This window comes from Coloeus monedula (assembly GCF_965178545.1).
Source record: "Coloeus monedula genome assembly, chromosome: 1".
NCBI classification, from domain to species: Eukaryota; Metazoa; Chordata; class Aves; order Passeriformes; family Corvidae; genus Coloeus; species Coloeus monedula.
The window spans coordinates 40,629,784-40,657,421 of record NC_138781.1 but is presented as its reverse complement, the minus strand read 5'-3'; the positions used below and the strand labels follow the sequence as shown (position 1 = coordinate 40,657,421).

The following is a 27,638-nucleotide window of genomic DNA, read 5'->3' as shown; positions in this document are numbered from 1 at the left end:
GGGGACCGAGACCGGCGTTTGTTGACTTCCTCGGAGGCGGCGGGGGCGGTGCCGAGCCCCGGGAATTCCCTGCGGTGGCGAAGGCCGAAGCCGCGGCCGGGCCGGCGGGGCGGGGGCGATGGGCGCCCGAGGGGGCCCGAGCGGAGACCGCGAGGGGCGGCGCTGCCTCCCCGCCGAGCTGAGCGCCCGCCGCTGACCCGCCCGGCCGAGCGGGGCCCGGACAGGTTGGTGCTGGCGCGGAGGGGAACGGGGGGGCTCTCCCGGGGTGCTAGGGGGCTTCGTGCCCCGTGGAAGAGGAGCGGCTCTCCGTGGGTAAAGAGCCTGGTCTTTAGTTTCTCTTCTTAACATAAAGTGATCCTCGTATAATCCCAGAATTGTTAGGATTGGAAGGGAGATCATCCAGTCCCGCTACCAAGACAGGGTCACCTCGAGCAGGTTACAGGTGATGCAGGAACGCGTGCAGGTGGGCTTTGAATGACTCCAGAGAGGGAGACTCCACGCCCTCCCTGGTCAGCCTGTTCCAGTGCTCTGCCTCTCTCGTATAAAGTTCTTCCTCATGTTGAAGTGGAACTTCCTGAGTTTCAGAAGGAGCAGGCTGTCGGTCTTGTGCCGTGTCCCTGCCTGTCTTACCCAGTCACACTTGGCCGGAATAAAGGGGTCATCCCGTGGGAGGGCGGTGAGCAAGGCTTACAGGTACCGCTACCAAGCTGGGGTTGGGCCTCAGGCAGGTTGTCAGACTAGTTACAAAGCTGCCCCTAATCAAGCTGAAAAACTGGGTGGCCTCTTGGAGCTGCAGTTTGTGCCTTGGTACAGGGGGAATCTGGCAAATGAAATGAATAAAGTAGGACTATGGGGGTGAAAACAGAAACATGATGGCATATTGGAGCAGACAGGAATACAGGTCCTGCAGGCCATGTTAGTTTGGAAGAAGGGAGTGCAGAGGAACATTGTGATGAGCATCACTAGTGGTGCTTTCAGCTTTTAAGAAATTACATATTTAAAACCTGCTGTTTCACCTGGTAGGGAAAATACCTATATCTCCTTAAATAAATTGGTCCCCTAGCAACTTAGAAGTGAGAGTGTGTGTCAGCTGTTCCAGTGAGTGCTTTTAGGAGCTTTTTGTTTCTTAAGGAATCTTTTAATTTTCCCACTGTCTTACACTGTGTGTATGCAGTAAAGTCAGTGTGCTGGAAGCAGACTCTGGAAAAAGAGGAGGTAGGGGAGAATTATTGTCAGGACAGTTAAGTCTGCTCTGGGCTCCAAACATCAGTTTCTCTTCTGAGACATTTTTCTGGGAAATGTTGTTATGGACTATGGGAAACATGTAATTTCCTGGATAGTGGTGTATGATCAGATTCTGCTGCTAATAATAATCCAAGTTACCTGTGCTCACATCTATTTAAGAATCTTAGCAATTCTACTAGAATTACTGTAGAAACCAAAAGAAATCTAAGATTATGACTACTTTTTGTTCTTTGAATAATTCCTGTTTGTTAATAGGACTATCGTTAGAAGTGTTTCAGGTAATTGCCCAATACCTTAAGTAGATGATACTGCCTCAAATTTTAAGCACAGTTTTTTCATCTAAACTGTCAGTGAAGTCAGAAGGCAGAAAACACTGGTTGATTAAACTCTAGATCAGATTATAAGAAGGGTTTAGCCACCTCCTCACCCCCAAAAAACATTTTTTTATGCTAAAGTTGGTAATTTTTCAGAACCTTGTTTGCTGCGTTTGCAGTTTAGAAAAGTGTGAGGTGACCATTGCCCGAGTACTAGCTATGTTATGCTTTACAATGAAAATTAAATAGTAAAAAGTTTTTCAAAAGAGCAAAGAGGGTGAAGTGACATCTTTGTGCAGCAAAAATGGGTAATAAATTAGAGACAGTTTTAAGATTGCCTAAATTTCAGCAAGTATGCTACTTTGGTTTTCAATATAGCTCTATGTGACACTCAAAAGGTGAAGAAAGTGTGAAAATTATCAGTCAAATATATGAACGAACTGTACTTAGTGTACTCAGGGCAGAGAAATAGAATAATTTCATCTCACAGCATTGGAAAATCATAGCGTTTGCATAGAGTTGCAAATCCAGTAACATTTGTTTGTATTATTTCAATAGATGCATTGAAATGGAGATTGTGCACTGTGACTATAAAATGTTCAATGTGGGTTGCCCACTTAGGAATATGGAAACTCCCATGTCACTCACATGTTATCCTTATCTGGCTTCTTTAGAACAGAATTTGAAGAAAAAAAGAACATGTAGAAGGAAACATGATAAAATGCAGTGTGGGTTTACCTTTTGATATATGTTTTCATTCTTTCACAGGGATTTTCTAGACAGAAGAAGTCTGACAGTCCATATTGAATAAAACAGTGATAATGAGATCCAGTTTGCTAAGATGGTGATGATAGGATTAACACAAGGGTCAGGATAGGAACCAGCTTGGTAGGAGTCAGGGGGGAGTTCTGCTGAAGGAGACTCCATACCTGTGTGCATTATCCATTGTTCACTTTGGAATCAGTCTTATGTTTTTGCTAAATGTTTATACTATAATTGCATTAATTAACTAATTTACATGATTCTACAATGAAATCGTAGATGCAACTAAAATTTGACGGGACATTTGGGGAGAAGAAATTAAATTTGAGAGGGTAAGTGAAGCATAAGTGGCTTGAACATTCAAAGTCATCCACTTAGAAGCTGCTAAGTGGAACTTATGTTCAAATGACCAGGTTTGTCTGAAATATTGCAATATAAATCTGAGTACAGAATTTTAGAAGACAGCCTAAGTTGAGAAGGACCTGGGAAGATCATCTGGTCCAACCTTTTTTGTAAAAGGGGGGCCTGGATGAGATTTGCTGACACCCTGTCCAGTTTTGTCTTGGAAGCCTGCAGATCTTGTGTTGGTGAGTTGCAGGGTGACCAAGGACCATTCCTAAGACTCATTTTCCTTCCAGTAGCTGTAACAGGTGAGGCACATTTCCAGTTGAATTAAAAGTTAATGCAATTACATAAGGCTTTTCACTGAACTTGTGAACTTATTGAATGTTAATTAATCTGGCAGTTTAATTGAATAGAAGGAAACTTATGACTGGGAGGTAGGACCTGCTGTTTGGCTCGCAAAATGAGATATGAAAAAAAAATCCAAAACAAATCCTCTAAACTTTTGGAAATAGTTATTCTTTATAAACCTTTTGAACTGGGAAGGAATAAACACCAAAATAAGGGGTTTTCAGTAACCTTTTAAGATACTTACATTTGGTGCTAGAAATGTTTAACAGCCAAAAGCCAGCTCCTACTTACGTTTCTTTGACAGTACTGCTCCTAATTAGTTTCAACATTAAATGTAATAATTTAATAAACAGGATTATATGATGCTGAAAAGATAATATTTTACTGACTCCTACTTCTGGGTTTTTATTTTCCCCCTTTTCAGGTAGTTGTCAGGAAAAGTGATTATTGTGGTAGCATCCACAGAAAGGCAGATTCAGTGCGGTACATTGAGGATGCATAAGGTTTGCAAATTAGCAGTGGAGATACTGTAGTCTGACACTGTTCAGAGAAAGTAAAATTTATCAAGCACTGTTGTCATAAAATGGGCTTTTTATTGCTTTCCTAGTTCTTGTGAGAGTAGATTATTTATTGTAAAAACCTTGGGATAGAAAAAAATTGCGTGTTGTACCTAAGGAGATTTTGCTTGCCTTCTGTAGCTTTCCCAAATGTTCAGGATAGATGGGCTACAGTGATCTGGTGTGTGAGCTGGGAGACAGTGACTTTCCATTTCCTGAAGGCAACAAAACGAAAGTGCTCTGGAGGTCGGATGCAGCTCCTGCACTGACGTGTTTGTGAAAGAGCACCAAATACGTGGCCGGGGCGTGCCCCTGTGTGCAGGGACTCTATGGAAGTGCACTGGGCCTGTGGACTTTGTCCATACGGAAGGATGAGCAGCAGCCAAAGTAGCAGCTACTGAGATGTGTATGTGTGTGTGTGTGAAATTTTTTTTCTTTAAAAATGGAGCAAGTATGTGTAAAAAGTGATGCCTGTCTCTGTAGAACAATCTGTTCACAACTGGAATCAAAGACAGCCTAAGATTTCTGAAGGAGAGATGCAAAGTGATGGATGCTTAAAGAGACTGGAAGTCTTGCTTGTTTTAACATATGTCATATGCTCCAAGTACTATGTGGAGTTTTTGATGCTGGCTGCAGGAATTCTGTATTATTCCTTGCTGTGCTGAAGTGTCTTTTAAAAAAAGAAAAAAATTCAGTACAGCTTTTCTGAAATTAAGGTGAGGGCTGCAACATGCTCACTCAGGATTCCTGTAGTTCAAAGGCAATTCTTGAATTTAAAGGGATTTTTTAATGTCAGTGTGCATATATGTATACCCTTCTATGTCAGGCAAGATAAATCAGTACAAAAATTATGCTGTTGTTATTAACAGCTGGAAACTATTCATACTACCATTATGAAGTCAAACCCCTCGAGTCTGGAAGGTAGACAGGAAAACAACCATCTTGAAATTATTTGCATTTGACATTTGGAAATATTTTGAAAACTGTTTTGTTCTCTTTCAAATCAACAGTTAGGCTAAAATGGGAATCTGCTTCATACTGGGAAAAATTTAATGTAATCCTGCTTTTATTATCTCTCCTTCTGATGCGAGAACAAGATTAGCATTTCAAACTACAGAGGTCTGTTTGTGCAGTGGTCTGTTTGCTATTAGAGCCTCTGCATCCCATGTTCCTTGTATGTAGAATGTGTTTTATATTTAACTGCCTCCCATGGTGTTAATGATTAGTATTCATAAAGCTCTATGAAGAGAAAAACTATGTTTCTGCCAAGCATTAGTAAGATATGGGAAAACATTCTTTTTCTCAAGATATTTATTGTATTAAATCAAAGCTGTTCTGTAACCTGTGTTGAGCAATAGAAGTGGTTCCTGTAAACTCTTATTTTCTTTACATTCTGTGAAAGAAAACTTAAGTGGTGCCACCTCTTCAAACTCATATATTTATAAACAGGAAACATAATTAGTCCTGCTAGAACTTAATACTGTGTCCTGTCAACAGTGTATTCAGGTTGGGTTGTTTGTTTGCTGTTAAACATTAGTTATTTAATACAAACTGTACTACTGGTACTCATTTAATGCATTTATTTTTGGACATGAACATTAAAGTCCTTTTAAGCAGGCTGTTTTGTGTGCAAATCATTCTAAAGCATAAATGCAATACATTTATCACAGGCAAAGTATTTAACTACTGTGCTGAAGTAAAAGGAGTAAAAAGTATTAGGGAGGCCTTTCTTGGGATGGGATGTGTGGTAAATGGGATTGTAAAGCTTTCCTTAAGGAGGCCAAGATGGACGTAAATTGTATTCATAGACGTTAACTTGTCAGTATATTACTGCAGATATTTTAGTGAGAAATCTTTCACTTCAACTGGTTACTGTAGGACAAATTATCTCATGAATTGCAGCTCCAGAGAGATCAAAATTCACTCAGGTTCTTCAGAGTGACAGCTCCGGGGGATTTGCAGCAGTGCATACTGCAAAGTGTGGCTTTGAGTTAGGAGAAGTCAAACAGATTAAAACAGGGCAGAACTCTGTGGCTGTGCTTGGTGAACCATCCTGCAAGCCCTTCTGGCATTCTGCCAGATTCGAGTGTAACTTGTGTAATAACCAAAACACTTCTTTGATTGTTGCTCTCAGTTCATATTTTTTAAATGAGCAATATAATACTGGAGAATCTAAATTTTGATTCCTGTCCTTGAGTGAAATTAAAGACTACAGCTGTAGTCAGGGATTTCTTACATATCACCTTTTTCTATACTAAGGGTTTCTGTCTATCCTGACAGCAAAAAAAAGCTGTGTGAGCTGTGCATTTCACCATGGCCTTTATAGTACTGCTGATGTTGAACTGTTCAATGGCAGCTTGTCATTACTTAGTATGCAATACAGTTAGTCAAAACCATGTATATTGAATTTTCTGAACTGTTACCTTGGGTGTAGAAATTTAGAAAAGCATGCAAAGTCCCTTTGAATTATGTGGATTTACATGCTTCTCTTCTAAATAATCTCCAGATTATTAGATTACTTAGAGAGCAGCATCAGAAAACCTGAGTTGAATAATCCTATAAACTAAATCACATCTTTCTAGTAAAAAAATGTTAGAGTAACTAACATTAGGAGGTGCAGGTTAGGTGTGTGTTTGAATTTATAAAATAGTATTTGTGTATGCTGAGTCTTATTTGGAAGGTAAGTTTCTCTCTTGGAAGCTCATAAAGGCACTTTTAGTTAACAAAATGCAGAATAAATATGGTCTTCTGATGTTGTCTCCTGTTTTCCCATATTGCCATCTCCTGGTAGAAGTGATGTGTGCAAGAAATAGGGAACGTATGATGCTCACTTTAGGAGCTATAGGAAAGCATGGGGACAAAGATCTATTTTATGTACAAGGTCACAAATCTGCTGCTTTCTTCGAGAGATAATGATAAACTGTGACACTTCTTTAACAACATTTGAGTCAAGTGTTCAGAGAAGAGGTGTTGCCTTGAGAGGGCAAGCTCTTGGGAATTTGATGAGATGGGTGACAAGACTTGCAGGGCCTTTGGTGAAATGGGGGAGGATAAGCTGGTATGTTATGCTCATCTTGGAAGACAAAATGAGCAATTCCTTCAGTCAGTTAATGCAGTTTGAATGATGTGGTGCTTTTGGTCAAGGTCACCTTGTGCATGGAGTGATACTGTTCTTACAATGAAAAGGAAGTGAACCTTTTTTGCAGGGCTCTTTCTACTTAAATATCACTGAAATCACAGAATATTCAAGGCAGAACAACAAGCAAGGGAAGCTTAGGCTACTTTTTTTGTCAGAATGCATCAAACAATGTACAAGGCAACTATTCACCTTCTGAACATAACCATTAAAACAAGTTCAGCTTTGGTTTGTAGTGTTCTCTTTTTTTTTCCTTGTTGAAACTCCACTGGTGTCTTATTTAGTACAAATGAGCTGTCACAGTTTTTTATCATGTTGTCTAACAGGCTTGGAGCAAATTGAGACAAATGCGATAACAGCACCATTGTTCAGCAGTAGCTGTACTCTGTAAGCTTTCCAGCATGGTGAGAGAAATTTAACCATATGTACAAGCTCTAGGCCTTTTCTTCTTATAATCTATAAACAAATGGAAGTCTAGTTTGAATTCAAATAGCAAATACACAGTAGAAGAAGCAATTGTGGCCATGGATTTTTTCTGCACTAATGCCTGCCTTTCCTGTAAAGTTCTGCCGATCAGGTTGGTTTTCTGTTGAAGTTTTTCCTGCAGTACAAAAAACTGTCTTCATTATGGTCAGGTCTTTGATTCCAGCATTTCTGTTGGTTCATTAGGTAATCATCAGGAACCTAAGGATTTGTTGAAGGGGAAAAAATAAAAGTCTGCTTTTCGTAGAAGCCACATCAGTAGTTTGTTTAAAGGGGCCAGTATTATCCGGCACTGTGTAGCATTCCTTAGTATTGCATAGAAATGCAAGGAATCTTGATGTTCATAATGAAATGAGATGTTTCTTTTTCTGGTTGGTTGGTTTTGAGTTTTGGGGGTTAAGTCTTGTTTCTGAATAAAACCCCAAAACTTGTTTCTGGTAACTAGTAACTCTAAGGAAAATGCTTCTGGGGGTTTTCCCTTGAGACCTGGTGCTCAAGAAAATACATAAATACTTCTTTAAGATGGTATTTTTTATTTAATATTTTGCTGTGCCTAAATGATGTAGGTTATAACAAAAAATCAGTGTAACATTTACTTTGGATTTGTCACTCAGGTGGAACTGCCTGGTATAGAGTGACACTTTACTAATGGTTGGATTATTGTCAGTTTTCTCCACGCATATTGAGGCAAGTCATGTTACTGAGCATGTTTTCATTCTCATCATATTTTCAGTCAAAAAATTACTGTAATTGTTGTTCAGAAGGAGATTTTCTACTGTGACCAAGGAAGGAATAGCTACTCATGTAGCTCTTTAAGGACAAATGCAAGTGTACTTCAAGATTCCATTTTAAAGCTTGGGAAAAATGTAAGTGTTTGCGTTCAGAAATGAAGGAACGTTGGCACTTGTGCTCAGGAACCACAGTAGTTAGTTGATTTGCTGGAACTATACTCTCTTTTACTGCTCAGTGCTGGCTTGCAAAAATTCTGATACAATATTAATATTCCTTTGGAGTTCAGATGGTTGGTACCAGCCAAATTCTACGCTGGTGTTAAAACTTAATAAAAATGAATTTGAGGGTTCATAAATCTGATAGGCACTCAAAATATTTTTATACAGTGAAACATGTCTTTTCTAAATGGTGTATTTTCAATGTAAAATGGATTTTGAGATTTTTCTCCAGTATTAAGATACTTCCTAATTTTTCAGTCTTGTCTTGTCATACTTAGGCAGAAACACCCTGCAGTATTATTTTGGAAGGTTTTCAGACTCTTGATGAATTTGTCTTTGTGAAAACTTAGCACTTATATCTGTCTTTTCAACAGCTGTCATGGAGGAGTTGGTAGAGGATGACATCTGTATTTTGAACCATGAAAAAGCAGACAATGCTCACAAGAGAGACAGCGATGTTCCTGTTCCATCGTATAGTGGAGATGAGTCTGTTGCCTCACACTTTGCACTTGTCACTGCCTATGAAGATATCAAGAAACGACTAAAGGAGACAGAGAAGGAGAACTCCTTCCTAAAAAAAAAAGTGAGAATTTTAGAAGAGAAGGTAAGAAAATAGTTGATGTACCAGTTTCTGGTAGCAGCTTCTTTTTTGCTCCTGGCTGGATGGCAGAGAAGGTTAAGGATTCAAAATACACATTTAAAATAATTTCCGTATTAAAATGTTTTTGTAAATCATTTTATTTGTTTAAGTGAAATGCATTTTGTTCCTCTGGTAGTGTAGTTGTGTCATACTGGGATTTTTGATTCTCACTGGGCATGTATATGATGCAATGCAAAGACAGTGGCTTTGATTCAGACAGATGTGTAGCTGCATAGAATTTGTCACTGTAGTTTGGGTGCCTCTTTATGGTGTTTATTAGCTTGGGCACATGTGACACAGTATTGTTGAACAGTGAGGTGCAAAGCTTGTACATTATCAGAATCCAGGAACTGTTTATCAAAAGACTCTCTTGGGCTCAGCATACCAAAATGCTAAGGAAAAACTGGTTGCTGAGACCTATCCAGCTAGCTAACCGCAGCCTCAAGAGTGAAACACAAAGTTGCAATGCTCGACAGAGATGATGGCTGGCTGACTTTTGATGCAAATGAATCTTGGAATTTGTTTTATAGGCAGTTTCTCATGGCCATGAACTAGTAAAGTTCATTAAAGCTAAAAATCGACCAGGGCACGGGTTTTTCTCTCCAAGTAAGGAATGCTGTCATTAAACATATATTCATTTTCCAGTACCGAGTGTCTTTGTACTGCAGAAGTTCTTGACTTTGATAGATTGCCTTCTTGTATAAGATACAAAGAAAGATCCTGGTGTTAGAGCTGAGACACTTTTTAGGAATTACTCCTAACTGTGTGCTACTGACTCTTAAAACCTTTCCAAATGTGTACTATTTTGTGGCATTGGAATGAAGAACTTGAGTCACACTTGGCACAGCTTTGAAACACTCAGGAATTCTTGGTGAAGATAAGATTGACTTTTTCTCAAAAAGCAAAACTATCTCCGGACTTTCTTTATAAAAGGTCTGGGGGGATGTTGGGATTAGGAATAGAGCTTTAGACCTAATATTCTCTGAACCATGCTGAGTATAACATCTTTTATGTGGTTACTCAAAATCACAAGAAACAGGATTTGACCTTGACAATTCCTTTTGCTTTGTGTCTTTTGGTTTGGCCTGGTTCAGCTTAATTCTCTTGAAGACCATACTCTGTTTTCTGTAGAGAAAACATTTTAGTATGTGAATACCGTAAAAATATTTCTATGAGGGAGGGGTATTGAGAAGGCCCAGACTCTTACTGACTTTCAGTCTTTGTTAATAGCTAATGTTCCTGTATGCTTAAAAAATATATGGGGAGTTAGCCCTTTGGAGTTTTCAATTTCAACATGCATGGAAACTTCCAGAAAAATATAAAGGACAAAACTTAAAAGGTCGTACATGTACTTTTGAGAGTCAATACAAAAAAGCAAAGGGCAGGAGCTTCCTATCTTTGTGGCTTGTTTTCCCATACTTTCAAGCAAACACTTAAAAGAGGAGATTTTTAAGGTAGATATATGAGTGTCAATGTTTTGTTTTAGTAATTTTTTTGTGTGACTCCTTATTTTTAAGAAAATATGTGCAAATCTGTTGTGAATATCTACAAGAGGTACACTGAATGTGTTTAAAGGAAGTGTGCAGGATAAAAAGAATAAAAAGGAAAATGCAATAATTAAAGCAATAACTTTTTATATGAATGGGTGTAATTTGATGTAAGACTTCTTTTCTTTCTGTCTTACTAAAAACACTGAATATATTTTAACTCTGTTCCCCTTTTTTCTAGCAATCCAGTTGGTAGTGCTTACTCTGCCTTGCTTGTCTTTTGCCATAGCAGGCAGTGAGATGGTGGTGATCTGAAAGTTAATAGTTATTTGTAAAATAATTCTGCTTTGGCTTTTCTTACATAAATACACTGAAAAAATCTTTATTTACATTATGAGGCATTTAAGAAATTATGTTTGTTTTCCTTTGAACTTTCTATATGTTATGTATTTACTTGCTTAAAACTCCTTTTTCAAAAAGCAGTTTACATTTTTTCAGAACCTGGAAAAAATATGATTAAGGGATTATCAGTGTGAGTAATCATGACTTAGGAGTGGTTTTAAGTACTCATAGGAATGAACTCATAGCAGTCCACTGGAAAGTGTCTCTGTCCATGGCAGGGGGGTTGGACTAGATGAGCTTTTAAATATCTTCTTCCAACTCAAACCACTCTATGATTCTATAAATTAGTGAGCATTAAATATTGTTAGAGATTTCAAAATTTGTAGACAGCCTTTGTTGCACTTCAGTAAAAAACTTAGGCCCATATCAGTGTATTTGATTAGTTTATTATCTAAACTGGGAAAAAAAGGAAAAGCTGTTAGATTAATATTGCAGGCTGTACCATTGCCTTTTTAAGATGTTGCAGTTCTCAGCATAGCATACAAAACTTATAATTTCTCCTGTGTGTTAAACGTTCAGGTGCTTGGCTCCCGGCTGGAAGAGGAGTGCAGCTCAGTTGGGCGGGAACAAGTCAATAAGGCCTACCAAGCCTATCGAGAGGCCTGCATCGACCGAGATCATCTGAAAAGCAAACTGGAAAAAATGGTGTGCCCTCTTAAGTAATGACTTCAATGCATGCTTTATCAGTACTGGATAGTTAGTACATGTTTACTGTGGAATGAATTTTATATACTAAAGATCTGTGATGTTGGTTTTATCACTCTTTTAAAGTACATGACAATACTTCCTGTAAGTACTTCAATTTTAGTACTGGGCTAGAATAATGCTAAAAAAAGTCAAAGCAATTTTTTTTGCTGTTGTTTTTGTTCTAAAATACTGAATTGTCACACATGATAGAAAAATGCTTCACCCCTTATTTTGGGTTGGGGTTTTTCCCTTTTGAAAATAGGTGAAAGAAAGTGCAGAATCCTTGAAAACCTTGAACGAACAGTTGCAGTCTAAAGAGGTAGAGCTGTTACAACTGAGAACTGAAGTGGAAACTCAGCAAGGTATGCATTTGGTTACTTAATCTTATGGGACATTTAGGAGCCCTAATGGTTACATTGTGATCTTTGGACATGAAGAGGCTTAACCCTATATAGGGGCAAGGTAAGAGAGGCACGAACAGCAGTGACTACTTTGAACTTGTCTTCATTCTTGTGAATGGTGATGCGCATGTTAGGTAATCATAATTGAGGAGCTTCATGGTAAAGATCTGAGGCTGTTGTGTTCTTCCACTGTAGGTGATATACTAATTTGAGAAATGGGCACCACCTGACAGTTTATAGGCTGTGTCTTGTACATCTCTGGATCCCACCACCTTTTCCTCAGAGCAGCGCAGGGGCTTGTTCAAGTATAAAGATCATTCAGTCAATCCCACTTCCTCTGGCACCTGCAGAGGTCCAGTATATTGCTTTGTCTATTTTGCTGTTGGGATTTGACAAATACAAGAGGATGTTGTATAGCAATAGCTGCAGTCGCCAACAGTCAGACAGCTGGGAAATGAGAAAAGATAGAAAGATGCTGGTTGTAGAGAGCCTGGTGAAAAGAGGAAGGAGAAAGAAACAGTATATCCTGGCAATTCCAAAAGCCCAAATCCAGTTTCTATTACTGCAGTTGTAAAGAATGCTCCGTATGTAATAGATGTGTAAAACAAAACACCATGGAAGAAAAAAAAACCTTGATTAATTTAGTTACAAGAGTAGAGAACAAAAAAATGCCATCTGTATAAAGTTAGAGAAATGGACTGACTTCAGTGTCTGTACAAGTGCAGTCATTTGAAAGGCACTTGTAAGTATGGCTGTGCTTGAATTGGATTACTTTCCAAGAGGACCTTAAGCATGTAATGCACTACTTCAATTGCACAAATGTTTAAACCTAGAACAAACTGCAGGTAGTGCTAGTGTATCACTGTTGAGCACCTCATGGTTTAAGGAGGTAAAAATTACAGAGTCTATAAGGAGAGCTCTGAAAATGTGGTGATTTCAATCCTTATTCGTAACTCAGTTTTACTCATAAGTGGACTCTGAGTACCTTGTTTAAAAAAAAAGAATCAGTGTAACTTAAGCTTGTCTAAACTATTAGATCCGGAAATAAGCGTACCCACAAGTTGAAGACTTGTGAGTTTTCGTCCTTTCATGTTCTTTCTTGTCTTGCTGTCTCACTAGTGTGCTACTGATCTGATGGTAGCATCAGGTTACCGTGTGAATTGCTTCGGTATAGTAAGATTTGTGTAACTTTTATGCTTTCCCCTCTTGTTTTGATTGTATCTTTTGTTGTTCTGTTTGGAACTTCTTGATATTCAACTTGGGGAAAACTTAACAATACAAATCTGAGGGCAAAAAGGCTCATGTTTTCAAAGCATGTAAGAAGTATGCAAGTTGGCATATATGATGTGTCTTTGCCATGAACTGACTTTTCTATTTCCAATGCCTTTTTATGCTGGTACTTCCTCTTTCCCTGTGTCAAGTCTCCAGTGCATTCCTAGAAAGTAGGGCTCCATGATTTAAACCCAGAAAATAGACCACCTCTGCCAACAGCTCTACCAGTGTTACAGTTCCCTGTTGCCACAGACTCCAGTTTCTTCAGAATATGATGTTTCTGTAGGGCATGGGCTGGTTGAGGAGAGTCTTGCATTTTGAGTTACATTCCTTGGACTGAGATTGGAATCTGATTGTCTTGCTTGTCTTCTTTACAGTGATGAAAAGTCTGAGTTGTACTCAGGCTAACTGGGAGTTAGAGAAGCTGAACAGTGACCTAAAAGTGCATAGTCTGGAACAGGATCTAGAAAAACTCAAGGAAGAGTGCAACAGTCTCAGGAAGGAGTTGCAAAATTCCAAGCAGAAGGTACCTTAATTTTTAAGGAATTTTTGTATTAATGGTTTATTTTAAATCCCATGATCAATCAAAATCAAGTGTTAACAAAAACACGAAGTATACAATTGAGTGAAAGAGTAGTAACTTGGTAAAATTGACCTTAAATATTTTTATGGACTGTCATTTTTCTTGGAAATAGGAACAGGCTCCTCAGGGAAGTGTTCCTGGCATCAAGCCTGTTTACTCAGTGTCTGGGTGATGCTCTTAATTACAAAGTTTAGTTTGAGGCAGTCCTGCAATGAGCAGGGAGTTGAACTTAATCCTTAGGAGTCCCTTCCAACTTGAGATATTCTATGATTAGGTGAGATTTCCCAGTCATTACCCATATAACAACAGAAAATAAAGCTTTATGATTTCTTATAAGTAGCCACTGAAGTGTTCTATATAAGCTGGACTACTAAGAAAGTTTGGGCAAAAGCTAGTCTCTATTTTTTTTTTTTTTTTTTTTTTTTTAAAGCAACAATGTGATGTTAACGTTAAAAGATGTCATGAACTTTGTTTATGGAGGTCCAACGCTTTTCTTTAGGGTAGTTGCATGAAGCTTGTCAGGAAAGTACCTCTTTTGGCAGCCTTCCCTGCCATTTCTGTGGCAGATTGCTGTTTTGAGGGACACATTTTGTAGCCTGGATGTTGTTAGGATCTCAGAAAGAAAATTAAGATAACAGTAACAAAAAGGAGTAGGTTATTGTCTATTGCATTCTTACTGCTTTCCATCTTACCTTTGATGAAATGTACAGTGCCAGTCTCTAGGACTCTGCAGTCACATTGAAGTTACACAGTGAATGTAAAACATTTAAATGTGATTGTTTGAGGAGGCAGATTCCTTATGGTCATTAATAATGATGATTATGTAATCTTGAGTCACACCACATTTGAGTGAGTCTGCGTTTTTTCCACTAGGTGGGGATAAAGCACTTGAGGTGTTTAGTTAACTTCCCCTACTGTTGGTTGGTTCACTTGTGTCTGGAACTCTTTCAGGTGCTTTCAGTAACTTGTAAAATCTGAAGGCTTGCTGTAACTTGTGCAGTTCTGGTGTCTTTGGGTAACTCTAGAACAGAGTAACGGCTGCATAAATAATTGAGGATTGCAGATTATATTGTGAGAGTGAATGATGTCAGAGAGAACAGACTAAAATAGCAGTTGTAAGAAACACTACACGTGATACTGTTTAAATAGTATTTATGCCAGCAGCTTTTGTTGCACAGAACAAATACAGGGAACAGCTTTTTGTTTTGTTTTGGGGGTTTTTGTTAGGCTTTTTTTTGTCGTTTTTTTTGTTGGTCTTTAATATAATTTCTTCTTGGTCCTGGTAACTACTTAATATAGGAAATAAAAAGTGCACATTTTCAAATGTGGGGTAATACAGTGCAACTTCTTTTTCAACTATGAATTTGAATCTTTGATGGGGGATGGTGAGAAAGTTCAGGAGGAAAAAAAATCCATCAGGTGAAATACAGTCAAGTGTGATCAAAGGGCAATGACAAATCAGCATTATTTCAACTCAGCTGGTATTTTCATTATTACTTATTTTCATTACATTAGTTAGTTTAGCCAACATGTAATGGAAATAAGTAATAATGAAAATAATGAAAACATTTTTGCAAAAGAAAATAAGGGATATGACAGGGAGGGAGCTCATCACAAATGACAGTCTAATAGGAATATGACTAACAAAGTGAGCCCAATGTTTGGTTTGTTAAATAGCCCTGGTAAATTCAGTGAGGCTGCCTGTATGTGCAGTTTTAAAGTAGTCTTTCAGACTGAAGGGATAAATTATGTTCTGTCATAAAAGTAACCTGTGGAAGTAAATCTATACTGGAACAGTTTGCTTTAATTTAAAGATCTTTATATACTGTGATAGGGAAAGAACCAAAAAAAAAAAGACTGTTTAAAAAGCAAAAATTGAGACTCAAGACTTTTGATGTCCATTTAAAAAAGTAATCAGTCTCAAATTCTGAGAGTTCAGCTGTTTTAAAAAAGAGTATGGAGGTGGCTGAGCAATGCCTTTGTATAAGTAGGTAGTTTAAGCATTTTTAAGTGGAAATTCTTAGTAGAAGTCTTTATTTCCCCTTTGAAACCCACTGCAGCTAACACAAATGAAGACTACTTTACTTGTGAATTTCAGTATTAGGGAACTTGGAGTTTCACTGCCATTTTTTGAGGTAGGAGATCTGAAATCATGTCCATTTATTCTCTGTCTTCCCTTCATTCTGTTACGCAGGACCAGGCTCAAGAGGAAAATACATTACATGGAGACCACCTTCAAAGGCAAGACATCCCGAGGTATGAAATATTTTCTGTTTACTGAGGGACAGTTATTTGAGCAAGTAAATTATTCTTGCAGACTCTTTAGGCGTGTTATTTCAAGTTACATAATTTATTTCAAAGTCTAGGTATACTTATTTAGCAAGGTCATTGTAAATTTTTTTGTCATGTTTGTAGTTTGGGATGATGATAATGAACATTTGTATCTCCAGATTGTTGTACAGAAAATGAAAATTTAATTAACTTGGATTTAAAAATAAGATTTTTTAATAATTAGTTGACTGGAGGAGGTGGTAGATGAAGTATCAAGTCTCAAGCTGGCTCTGGAATATCTTCATTCTGTGTATGGAGAGATTTCTGTGTTTGCAAATCCCTGGAACATACATTCTTTGTTAGTGTGGTGCAGTAATGTTCCTACTAGAGGACTTTTTTTTAATATTGGAGAGACATTGCGTGGCCTATTCAAAAAGAAATAGCAGTTGTCCAGAAAAATGCTAAAATACCAGAAAGCATTTTTTCTCATTTTGCACCCATTTTAATAATAATTATGCTTACGATATAAACTCCGATATTACCCCGCCTTGACTGTGCGTGCTGTATTAGAAGGTATCTGTATCTGTCAATTCTTGATGGAAAAGAGCTGTTCATGGATGCATGGGAGTTCCCCAGATCTTGTGGAAATGACGCGCTGTGTCTCGTACAGCCAGTAATGCCTGGTGGAGCACTTACACCATCTTCCACCAGGGGGAAGAGCGACCCTTCACAATGCCAGGCTTTAGTGCAGCGGGCCTTGGCGCTTCCTTGGGCGTTGAAGAGACGGGAAGGGAGATCAGCCACTGAAAGAGAACACACAGATCCTTCCCTTCGTATATTCCCTGTTGCAGTGATTATAATAATGCACACCCTACACACAAATCACACTTGGTCCTTTCACCTTGACTGGATACTTATTCCTGTGCTTTCTCCTGGAACTTTGCAGTCAGTCTTACACGCCTGATAAAAGGTGTTCTCTCAAGACTCAGCAGTGACGTCTTTGATTGTTTGATCACTGATCAAACTGATCACTTGATCAAATGATCATTGATCAGAGCAGATTTATTCCACAAAGCAGTGCTCAGGTGGCAGCCATCTAAAATAGCATATGTACAGTATGGTGTTTATTGTAATATAAATAGTGAATGTGTAATAAATAGTAAGCCTATCCAAAAATCTTTGGGAAAAACACTTGAAAAACGTACTATGAGACACATTTGTTGTAGCAAGCAATCCTGCTTTTTATGGGAAATGAAGGCACTTGCACATAGCTAACTTTTTGGAAAGTAGTTATTTCATATTTGTGAGCAGCCTGCAAATCTGACTTTCTCAGTGTGCAAATCTAATTTGCTGTAGATTTAGATGGGCTGTCATGGTGAAAGTTCATATTGCATGTTAGAAGGCAGTATAGGATAAACCTCCAAGCACAGGGAATCCTTAGCTTTCAATTACAAATTCCTTGAAAATTAGGCTTTGCAATGGGATTCTAGGTCAGTATTCACAAAAACAATTAAAATCTGTTGCATGTAATTTAAGTGGAATTCTGGTACCTGCAGCCCTTTGCAAGATGCTTGTAAAAGTGCTAAATGCACTTTAAAAAATTCATCCAAGCACTTCCCTTCTGGCTGGTGGCAGACACTGAGCTGTGCTTATATTTACCACTTCTGTGTTAAATATTGGACAGTTCTGATTTGATATAACTGAAGTTTTAGATCTTATTTTTTAGACCAAAACACGAGAATTAATGAGGTAGGGTAGCCACATTAACTTTAAAATTAAGTTGTCATCTCTTAAGAGTTCAAAGAGCCCAAAGGAGACTGCAGTACAAAGGCCACAGGTTTAGCTGAACTTGAAATACCAATTCTGAAAATTTTAACTTTCTATCTGTGAGAATTGCTGACACTTAATCCATTATCTATTAAAATATCAGCTTCCTCTGCTCTTTAAGAGAGGTTTATGAATCTGGATGTTTGTATTCTGGGGAAGTATTTCTGTCCATAGAATTTTTATTTCTTTGTTTTAAGGGAACTGTCTTAGCATTGACTTGCATAATAGCTGCTTCTCAGAGTGATTTGGAACACATCTGTGCTTGATATATTTCATGCAGGAGTGATCCTATATGGCTATTTTAGGAGGATAGCATTACATACAGTTAAAAAGCTTATTAATTCTTACTCATCTCAATAGCTTGCGATATTGAGCTGTTTTCAAATAAATGCCTTTTAGGTGAATGTAGTAAGGAAGAATATATTCTGGAAACTCTCATCCACTATATTTGTCCTCAATAAATGTTTTGGTAGAATGTTAAGCATTAAAAAAGCATTAAATCATTGATTTCATGTTTAAGTTGAAGTAACTACATCCTTATGTCTTTTAACACTAAGTTAATTATTAATCAACATAAATGTGATAGCTGGTGAGCCTGCTAGAAATTTTACCAAGAAACATATGGTAATGCTGACTTCTCTCTTTTTTTTTTTTTTTGTTCTTAATTTTCTTACCAGTTATAAACCTGAAACATCAGTATTGGAGCAGTGCTGCTATTGCTAAATATGTTTCTCATTATGCTGTCTTAGAGAATGATTTGGATCACTATTTTTTACACTGTCTGATAAGGCAGTGTATTAACATTAAATTGGATGACTTGAATATGAAACAGTGTGTTTTATATTTTAGTTTGGACTCTGTGTTTATACTCAGTTTGGGTCTTGGGTATTTAGTCTGAATTCAGTGGATGGTGTAAATACTGATTTTTGATTATTTAAAATTACAATCAGCCGATATTATTAGGCTTATAATATCTGTTGGGGTGTGTGGTCATTTATTGAAAGGTATTCAGAGTTACAACTCTGCCTCTTTTATAACCTTGGTGTCACTTTATTTAAGGTATTCCTTTGAGATGACTAATTTTATCGGAAGATTAGTTTCAGATACTGAAATGGAAAAGTATGCTTCGTATTTCTTTCCTTTGGGGAGTTGAAATTATTCTTCTTACCTAGTATGTCAATATATAATGCATTGTATATTGTAATAGGTAAGAATTAAATAAAATATTCAGAGGTCCATCGTTTAAGGTAATTCTCAGTACTGTTTAGCCCATTTAGAGTTATGGTACTCTAACGAAATTTGCAATGTGTGTCAGGCAAGAACAATTTATTAACAGTTAACACTTGACAAGCATGTTAATAGGCTGCTTTAGAGGCAGCAATCCTTAACTTGTAATAAATTTTTGTTTTGAAGTGTGCAACAAGCATATTGGGACCTGAAGAGAGAAATGTCTAATTTGCGTGTAGTGGCTGACAAGCAAGCTGAGGTCCTACGAAAACTGAAAAGAGACCCAACAGGAGCCAAGAAAGGCAAGTCAGTGTTTGCAGTAACAGACCTTACAAATACAAACCTTTGATTCAAGCTGTAGCATTTTAAAAATAAACTAGCTATCATATCTCATCAGAATCTCATCAATTGAAGTTGATCAGCTAGACTGTACTATGGTTCCAGCTTACCCATTTTGTGCTTTTGCTTCTGTCTCATACTGGTCAACTTCACACATAAAGGTGTTGCTGATGTGTTTTTTCTTCAGTACTGTATTCTGTTCCCCTTGTGGCTTTTTTCTCAGTCAAGTGTTGCTTATGTGCACAAGGCTGAGGTGTTAAGTTTACCCGTATTTGACCTTTTACCACAACTACTTCATATGAGGGGGGAAAAAATCTTTTTGCAAATGCAGTCTTATTTTCCCAGTACAGAATATATGAAGTATTAAATTGGCAACATTTTAAAATCAGACTTTAAAAGACTGAAATTCCCTTATGGTTCTGTATTTCTTTATGTTGTGTTCAGAAAAGTTGCCTTTTCTAGCAAAATGCTACACAGTGTGACATTTTCTGAATGTCAGAATACTGGGGAAGCAAAACTGCCTTAAATAATTTTAAGGGTTAAATATTTTTCACATGAAATATTTAAAATTTCTGTGAGCAGTTCATCAGACAGTTCTTCTGTTTCACACATATGTTTCTCTCAAGCCAAATGCTAGACTATCAGTCAAACAGTGGTAAAGAGTTAATTTCCTTTGCTTTCTGCTCCCTTCAATTGTGGTCTTTACTGTGCTCAAAATACCAGTGGAAGACAGGGAACTTGGTTACAGTGTATTGGTGACAGTCTCTGATGTCCCTGTCCATTACCAGATCAAGACATTTTGTTTCTAAACAGCTCAGTGAGGTAACGACAGGATTCACCTCCCGAGCAGTCCCTGCTTTTGTGGTCAGCAGTGACTAATGATCACTTTGTCTGTGGTACTTGGCTGATACAAACTATCAACACATTTTGTAGACTTGGCCATATTGTTACCAGGCGAGTCTGTGTTTCTAAAGTCCTAAAATGTGTTTTTCAAATAACTTCAGCAGAGACACTGGGAACTGAATGAGTCTAAATAATCTTAAATCTGCCACGGTTTGATGTGACCATATAGCGTCTTATGTCCTTATTTTTAATTTGGAGTTACCTGTCTTGCCACTACACAACTATTCATTTTTCTCTTCTCCTTGGTGAGGAGTCTCACTTTCTGCAGTTCTTACGCAGTTGTTTGTCCACAGCCATAGAAGGTATTCTTGATTGGTCAGGAAACAAGGCCTTTTCATCTGTAGACTTTCTTCAGTAATTTTTCAGAAGTATGTGAGAGTGGACAGGTCTGATGGTGGTCATCAGCCACACTTATGAATGCAGTACAGATATATTTGTGCTTATATTTATAGACAAATCTTGACTTATGTAAAATATGGGTAGCATTGACTGAAACCTTCCACTTCCTATACCGGTAGTACTGGCTGTTTTAGCATCTACAAACCAGCTGCCGTTGGTAGAGGTGCATTAAGTCTGCAGAACACGTGTTCATTATTCTGTGTGGGACATGAACAGTATCAGTTAACATGTGAATTCTACTTATTTGTTATGTATGGAGGCATTTTCCACAAATGTGTGTGTCTGTGGGGTGGTTGTTTTTTTGGTTTGGTTTTGGGGTTCTTTTGGGGGAGGCGGCGGGGGGTGTCTTTTTGTTTTGGTTTTCTTTTGTACATTTTCAATCTATTTTCAGTGGATTCAATTTTTCTTGAACTTCCAAAGGTCTGTAGGCCTCAAATTGCTTTTTACACCTGCCAGCACAAAGAGGCCAAATCCAGTGCCTTAGCATGTCTTTCAGACATGATGCCCATGCTATTGGAAAATGGTTTTGGCTGCCATCCACAAATTTTAATTTATTGTGACAAACAGAAGTTGTATTCTTTGACCAAGAGACCAGCTTGTTCTTCTGTCCCATAAGAACTAAAGTTAAAAATTGCAATTCACGCTCAAGATAACAGCTACTCTAGAAAACTCTATGTAAGATGTGAGTTTAACTGCAGGAAGCATTAATCTACTCTCATTACATGTTTATGTACATTATCACTACAAAACAAAATTACCTGCTTGTATTTGGCAGTCTGTTCAGATGGGTGTGGAAGGTACAGCTCTTCCATTTCAGGTAGATGCTGTTCTGTTTCAAAATCTCCTCCTTCCTAACAGTTTAAAACTCCCTTGCAATTTCAGATGGCTGAACAGTGCAGTCTCTTGCTTTACTTCTGGAAGTCAGACAATAGTGGAGCACAGAGAACCTGTGAACACCATGTGTTTCCCTTTTACTGCTTCATGGACAGCGAGAATTCAGGTTCTGGGTGGCACGAAAACACAACTTGTTAAATTAATTGGTAGAGTAGGAAGCAGCATTCACTGTTCTGCACCTGGCTGATTTCTCCAAGCATGTGAAAATGGTCTCTGTTTCAGCATTCCTTCCAGTCTGGTCAGAAAGATCCATCAGTTTATCTATGTTGAAATGGGAGTTGGGAGATACCCTTGGAGTTGGGTATATTTTAGACACTGTGATTTCAGGATTTCGGGTTCATCTTGAATCTGGTGAGGGTAGTATTTGTTTGTAGGTTTCAAGTAGTTACTGAATATGGTCTGGAAACTTGTGGCTTGAAGAAACTGTGTTTAACATCCCTGCTAGACTGTAGTACATTTGGAGTACATGAAAAATGCATTAGATAATGTAATTTTAAAATCTTTTTCTATCTTCTTCCTTCAGCTGCCTCTACTGCACCAGTGCAATGTGTTGACTTGGACATTTCAAAGCTGAATTTGACATCTGGGGTAGTTTATAAAAACCTCTCACAAAATGATAAAGCCCTTGGCAACGCTGTGTCTCCCCCTCTGCTGAGAGATACCCATGTCCCATCAGAAAGGGTGATCCTACAAGCATGGACAGATGAGAGACCAATTCCAGCTGATGGCAAAATGTTTCAGGAACACCATTCTTATGGAAAGAGCTCTCTGGAAGATAATTCCTGGGTATTCCCAAGTCCTCCAAAGCCCAATGAGAATATGTTTTGGGAAATGAAAAATAATCCAATTTTGTTAAACTGTCCAGCAGATTACCTGGATCAGTGTAATCAAAACTGTCTGCACAAGAGTTAACAATTTTTTGAATGAATTGAGGCTTTTTTGGAGTGATTCTGAATAGGCACCTTAATGCTTGAACTTTTAAGGAGAGAAAACAAATTGCTTGAAATGTTCTTTATTTTTGATTCTAGTTCCAAATCAGAAAGCCTAGTCTTCCTCTGCTGTAAACCAGAAGCAAGTTCCTTGATGTTAAAGCTATGCTGGTATTATGTAAATACAAAGAAATCTCACATGGGGAGTAGATAGTCTTGTACTGCAAATGACATACATTTGCAAAAGGTTACACTGAAAAGTGAGTTTGTGGAATAAAACAAAATAATCCAATTCTGTATTTGTTTGCTATTTGTATGTTACCAAGAAAATACTTGGTATCCAGTGTTAGAACTTGTACCAGCTCTGAGCTTTTATTTTGACAGTGTTCTTTTTCAGAATAAGACATAATACGAAGAATTGGATTCTCTCTTCTTCCTCCTTTCAATTAGCTTTGATTCCTCTGGTTTGGAAATGCATTTTTCTGTAATTTTTAACCAAGAAAGGTGAGAATTTTTTTATAAATTTTTTTTCAACCTTGATTTATATGAGAGAGTGGCAAGACAAAATTCTCCCCTAGGCAATCCTGTTTAGATTGCCCCGTTTGGAGCTTGATTATGAATTGTGAAGGACCGTAAGTAATGGCTGCTGAACACTGTGAATCCTGGAGGTTCAGCTGGTTTCCCTCAGTTCCTGCTGAAGGAAGCTGATGAAACTGCACGGTGGTGCTGTCACATACCCAGCCTGCTCACAGTGCAGTTTTCCATACTGTGCCTCCTTTGCACAGCACCACAACTCTGACTCTCTATTTGTGTGGTGGTGAAGGCTACTAACTTTTCTTTTGTTAAGGAAACAAAGCCTTAATTTAATTAGACTTGGTGTTGTTGCATTGTTGATATACAAAAAGAAGTATTTTTGTAGTGTCTTTAGTATGCCATTGAGAACCAGAGCTACTAGAATTCCAGCTATCTGCTTTATAGATTATGGGTGTCTAGGCACTACTTTTTCTTTTTTTTTTTTTTTTTTTCCTCTTAAGGCTGTGAACTGTTTCTAGACACATATAATTTATGCCTTTTTTTTTTTTTTTTTTTTTTTTTTTTTTGTAAAATTCTCTGCTTTGTATCTGGCTTAATACAACAGAGTGGAGTGAAATGTCTTGACTGCTTGACTGCTCAAAAAGTTGAAGAAAAATGCTTTGTATTTTAGATCCACGATACCTAACTTGTAATGGGTGGGAAGATACTTAATACTGAATATGCCATTTACAGATGTGTGGGTGGGTGAAGTATCCAGCTTCACAGATCCAGCTCAAAGTAATAAAAATTAATTTCACAGCTGTTTAGTAGCAAATTATCTTAAGATTGCTTGCAAATACATGGGGAAGCTTTGACTGTAGCACAACCATAGTAATGATGGGCTGTAGAAGTGTTACAAGGGTGCTACGTGACCTGTGTGGTTCCAGACACTCTTCCCTGCACAGTAAGTACTTCAGACAGAGCCCATCTTTCGCTTTGTCTATCAAAGGCAAAAAAATGCCTTCCAGGTATCTTCTCCTATAGTACAAACAGCATACATAAATAATGTTTCCCATTCACCAGATATTGTTTTTATCTTTCTATTATCTTGCTCACGTATACTGGCTTGTCTGTGATTAATGGAAATGGTGTCAGATCCTGGAATTTATTCTGACCAATGAACACAGCTGACTCAGGGGAGTACAATCTCTTGGAAAGTAATAGAACAAAATCCAATATGCATAAAACAAATCCAAGTCACTAGGTGTTAGCTGATAGAACCAACTACCTATGTAATAACAAAGAAAACATTTCATGTGGCTGCATAAGCTATATGGTACCTAGTTCTAATGTAGCTTACTTTTGGGGTTCCCCACCTCAACATTACAGAGGTTTTTTATTAAGGAATGTAATATCCAACAGGCATTAACATGATTAGTGCAATGAAGGAATTCTACTGTGTAAGATATTAAATAAATTTATTTTTGTTTGAAATTGGCTTCACTAACAAATCTCCTTTCCGTATTTGGCACAAAATTTTTTACTGAAGTTTTAATTCCTTTATTGTGTATAAATGTTATTCCAAATACAAACAATTAGATTTGAGGTTCATCCACTTTGATTCAAGGAAAAAAATCAGCCATGTGCTGTAGCCTGCTTCAGCATATTCTGGGAAAAGTATCCTCCTGGATGTTGAAACCTGAAGGCTTTAGTTACCTTAAGCTGTGGTGCTTTAACTACTTGTGTCAAAAGGTTCCCAGTCAGCCTGTCCTGTGCAAAATTAAGCTTTTTCTGTACAGAGCCTGAGAATTTCCAGGTTTTGCATTTGACCCTTGGTTTATATTCTGTGCTTCTTCCCGTGCTGGAAGGGAGCAGCAGTGTCTGCTGAGGGACTTCAGGAGCACTGCGGCTAACTGGGGAGAAGAGGGACTGATGTTGGAGAGCTTGCTGCAGGCAGCATTTCCAATCCAATCACTCACTGCCATGTCCAAGCTGTAACATTTGAAAAGGAAGTCTCCAGATTTGGAGTCACTTGGGAGCTCACTGGCTGGTGAAGCATCTGTTGGTCCGAAGCTTACAATCAGATTTTGACTGAAGATGGGAAAGTCATTTAAATCCATGCCACTAGTGGCTTACAGTGCTTTTTCCATTTTCAGAAGTGAAATCTTTTCATCAAAGTGACAGCAAATTACATGCAGAAGTAGCTGTAGTAACAGGGTTCTGGTGTTTGTGTGCATGTGTTACATGAAACTGTAAAATTGCATATAGTAAGGACCAAAGTTCTCAAATAATTATGTTAAATGACCCCAAGAAGATTTTAACTTGAATGCAAACACTGAACATTTTAAAACCTCCTCCAGCCCACTATTTCCTGAATTTTTTAATTTAGGAAAGCACTAACTCCATTTAACAGAAATGAAAGCCAGCTTTTGGGGCAGGAGGAGGTTGTTGCTCTGCACATTTAAATGAGCATATGGCATCTGACCTGATGAATATGTATTTAGGTATTTGGTGAGTTGGATGAACCTTCTAATAACTTATATGTAAACTTGCTCTGTTTGGTTAATTTTAAGTATTTTTATAATCTGATCGTTTAAAGTTTCCCTGCCAGTTTTGTGGTGTACAATTGATCAGTTTTCCTCACATGAGAACTAGCCATATTGAAGAAAGCAAAGCCCCAAATTAGCTGTGATGCACTGTCCAATTTTTACAGCTGGAAAAAGACAAGAGCACCATGAGACATATGGTGGAGTTACAGTAAAACAATACCTGCTTCAAGTAACAAAACACAGGGCCATGTAAGTAGCACATGAACACTGTACTAGTGGGATAAAACAGACTGAATTTTCTTCCAAAACCAACTTGCAGCAGACTTTGACAGTCCTGTGCTGAGACACCTGTAGCTTTAATGGTGCTGTGGCCTGGTAAGGGAAGAGTGAAGAGCTCTGGTACCTGACTGACACCTGTGCTGTCTTCTGATCTGCAGACAGGCCCTGTGAACAGTGGTTGCAGAGGTGTAAGGTATTTCCCTGATTTTTTAATGTAGTTTGAGTATAAAAAAAGGGCATGTGGGGGTTTGAAATGTTTTTTGGATTATTTTTTGAGGTCTTGAGAAGTCAGACTTTTGCCCCTTTCTTTAGGGAGAGCGATGTTACTATGTGCAATTGTATGAACACAAGACAGTGTAGGAAAGCATTCTATTTTTTTATGATCAGCAGTAAATGCTGACTTTAACTGAGTTGCAGTTGAACCATTAAAAGAAAAACCATCCTGCGAGATCAGTGTCCAGCAAAATGAATTTAATTGTATTTTAAGATGGAAGAGGGCAAGTCAAACATTAAGATACAGTAATTAAAGTGGTAAGATCATCATGTTTTAGTATGGTTGTTTGATAGTATGGTTGTTTGATCTATGGAGAAGCATGCAAGAAACTCCCAGATGTTTACTGTTACTGAACTGAATTTTATTTAGGTGGAACACTTATATTCCAGGTGTATTTGACCATTTTTTGATCAGCAGACTAAACAGGCCACAGGAATTACCTGCAGGCATTACCTGAGGAGGAGTATGGCTGTACTAAAAGTGGAGCAGAATGGGTTTCTGGCTTGCAGGTTAATCTCTGGGTGGTATCTCAGACTGCAGTGGTCGGCTGTTCCACTCCCCTTTGAAAACCCAGTGCCTTACAAACTGCCCCTCATCTTCCTTCTGAGTTTGCGTTTCACTCTGTGAAGGCAAACTTTTAAGGAAGTATATGGCACCTTCTCCCTCCTTCCTCTCAGGTCTTCCATGTGTAGCGTGCTTCCCTCAGCAGTTTGAAGAGACCTTTAATACACCAAGAGAGTGCAGCCTCCAGTAAAAAATGGGGAGTGTCTTGGGTGCTTGCCAAGTATTCTGAAGAGGACAGATAGGCCCCTGTGCTGCAGGAACAGCGACAGATGCTGTGCAAGGGTGTTCAGCCTTTGACCTTTAAGGCCTTACTCCATCAATGGCAATGATCAGTGCCTTGCCAGGGGAGGGTTTGAAGCTGGCTGAGCACATGGTTGCCATTACAAGGGGCAAGCAAGGGGTGCAGGATCATCATACAGCCATAGTGAAAGCCCTGCAACTTTACAGAAGCTGCACAAGCTGTAACAGGCAGGCTTAAAACTGGGCTGGTAAACACTTGGTAATGCCACCTTCATTTTTTAGAAGGTCACGTTAGAAAACATCAGATGCTTTTACTCAAATATTAACTATGATGGGTGAGGGATATTGCCATGCTTCAGACTTTGGCTGTTCCTGCCTGTACACTTCTGCCACCTTTCTATATAGATAAATTACCTTGAAAACACTGGAGACACACGTAGAATAATTCATAATTATTCCTAATTGTTTACTCCTATGCATAATAATAATAATGTGTAAGAATCATTTATTTCAAAATTACCAAAAAAGAAAAGTATCTAGGGTCCATTAATTAGAGTTGCAATCCCTTAGCAGGCGATGGCCAGATGAAGTACTGCACGTCTGTACAGCTCCCTGCCTCATCACCAAGAGCTGGCTGCTCTCTGTAAGTACAGGCAGTTACCACGTTTTGTGTAGTTGGGAGGTGGAGGGGCTGAGGGGGTTAAGACAAGCCAGGCTTCCACAGTTGTACCCTCTCATCAGTCACAAGTAACTTCTGACAAAACAAAAGCGGTTTTTAAAAAATACTCAACTTCCAGTTCCCTGCTGCAGCACAGCTG

At 38.2% G+C, this 27,638-nt stretch overlaps 1 protein-coding gene across 1 annotated transcript; it reads left to right on the top strand.

Moving 5' to 3' along the window:
* Positions 1–22,693, top strand: AZI2 (5-azacytidine induced 2). The gene is made up of 8 exons (XM_082278605.1): positions 1–224; positions 8,515–8,744; positions 11,189–11,314; positions 11,619–11,718; positions 13,407–13,555; positions 15,807–15,868; positions 19,124–19,239; positions 21,996–22,693. The coding sequence occupies exons 2-8, from the start codon at positions 8,520–8,522 to the stop codon at positions 22,382–22,384; spliced, it is 1,167 nt and encodes a 388-aa protein (XP_082134731.1). The 5' UTR covers positions 1–224; positions 8,515–8,519; the 3' UTR covers positions 22,385–22,693.
* Positions 22,694–27,638: the final 4,945 nt, after the last annotated feature.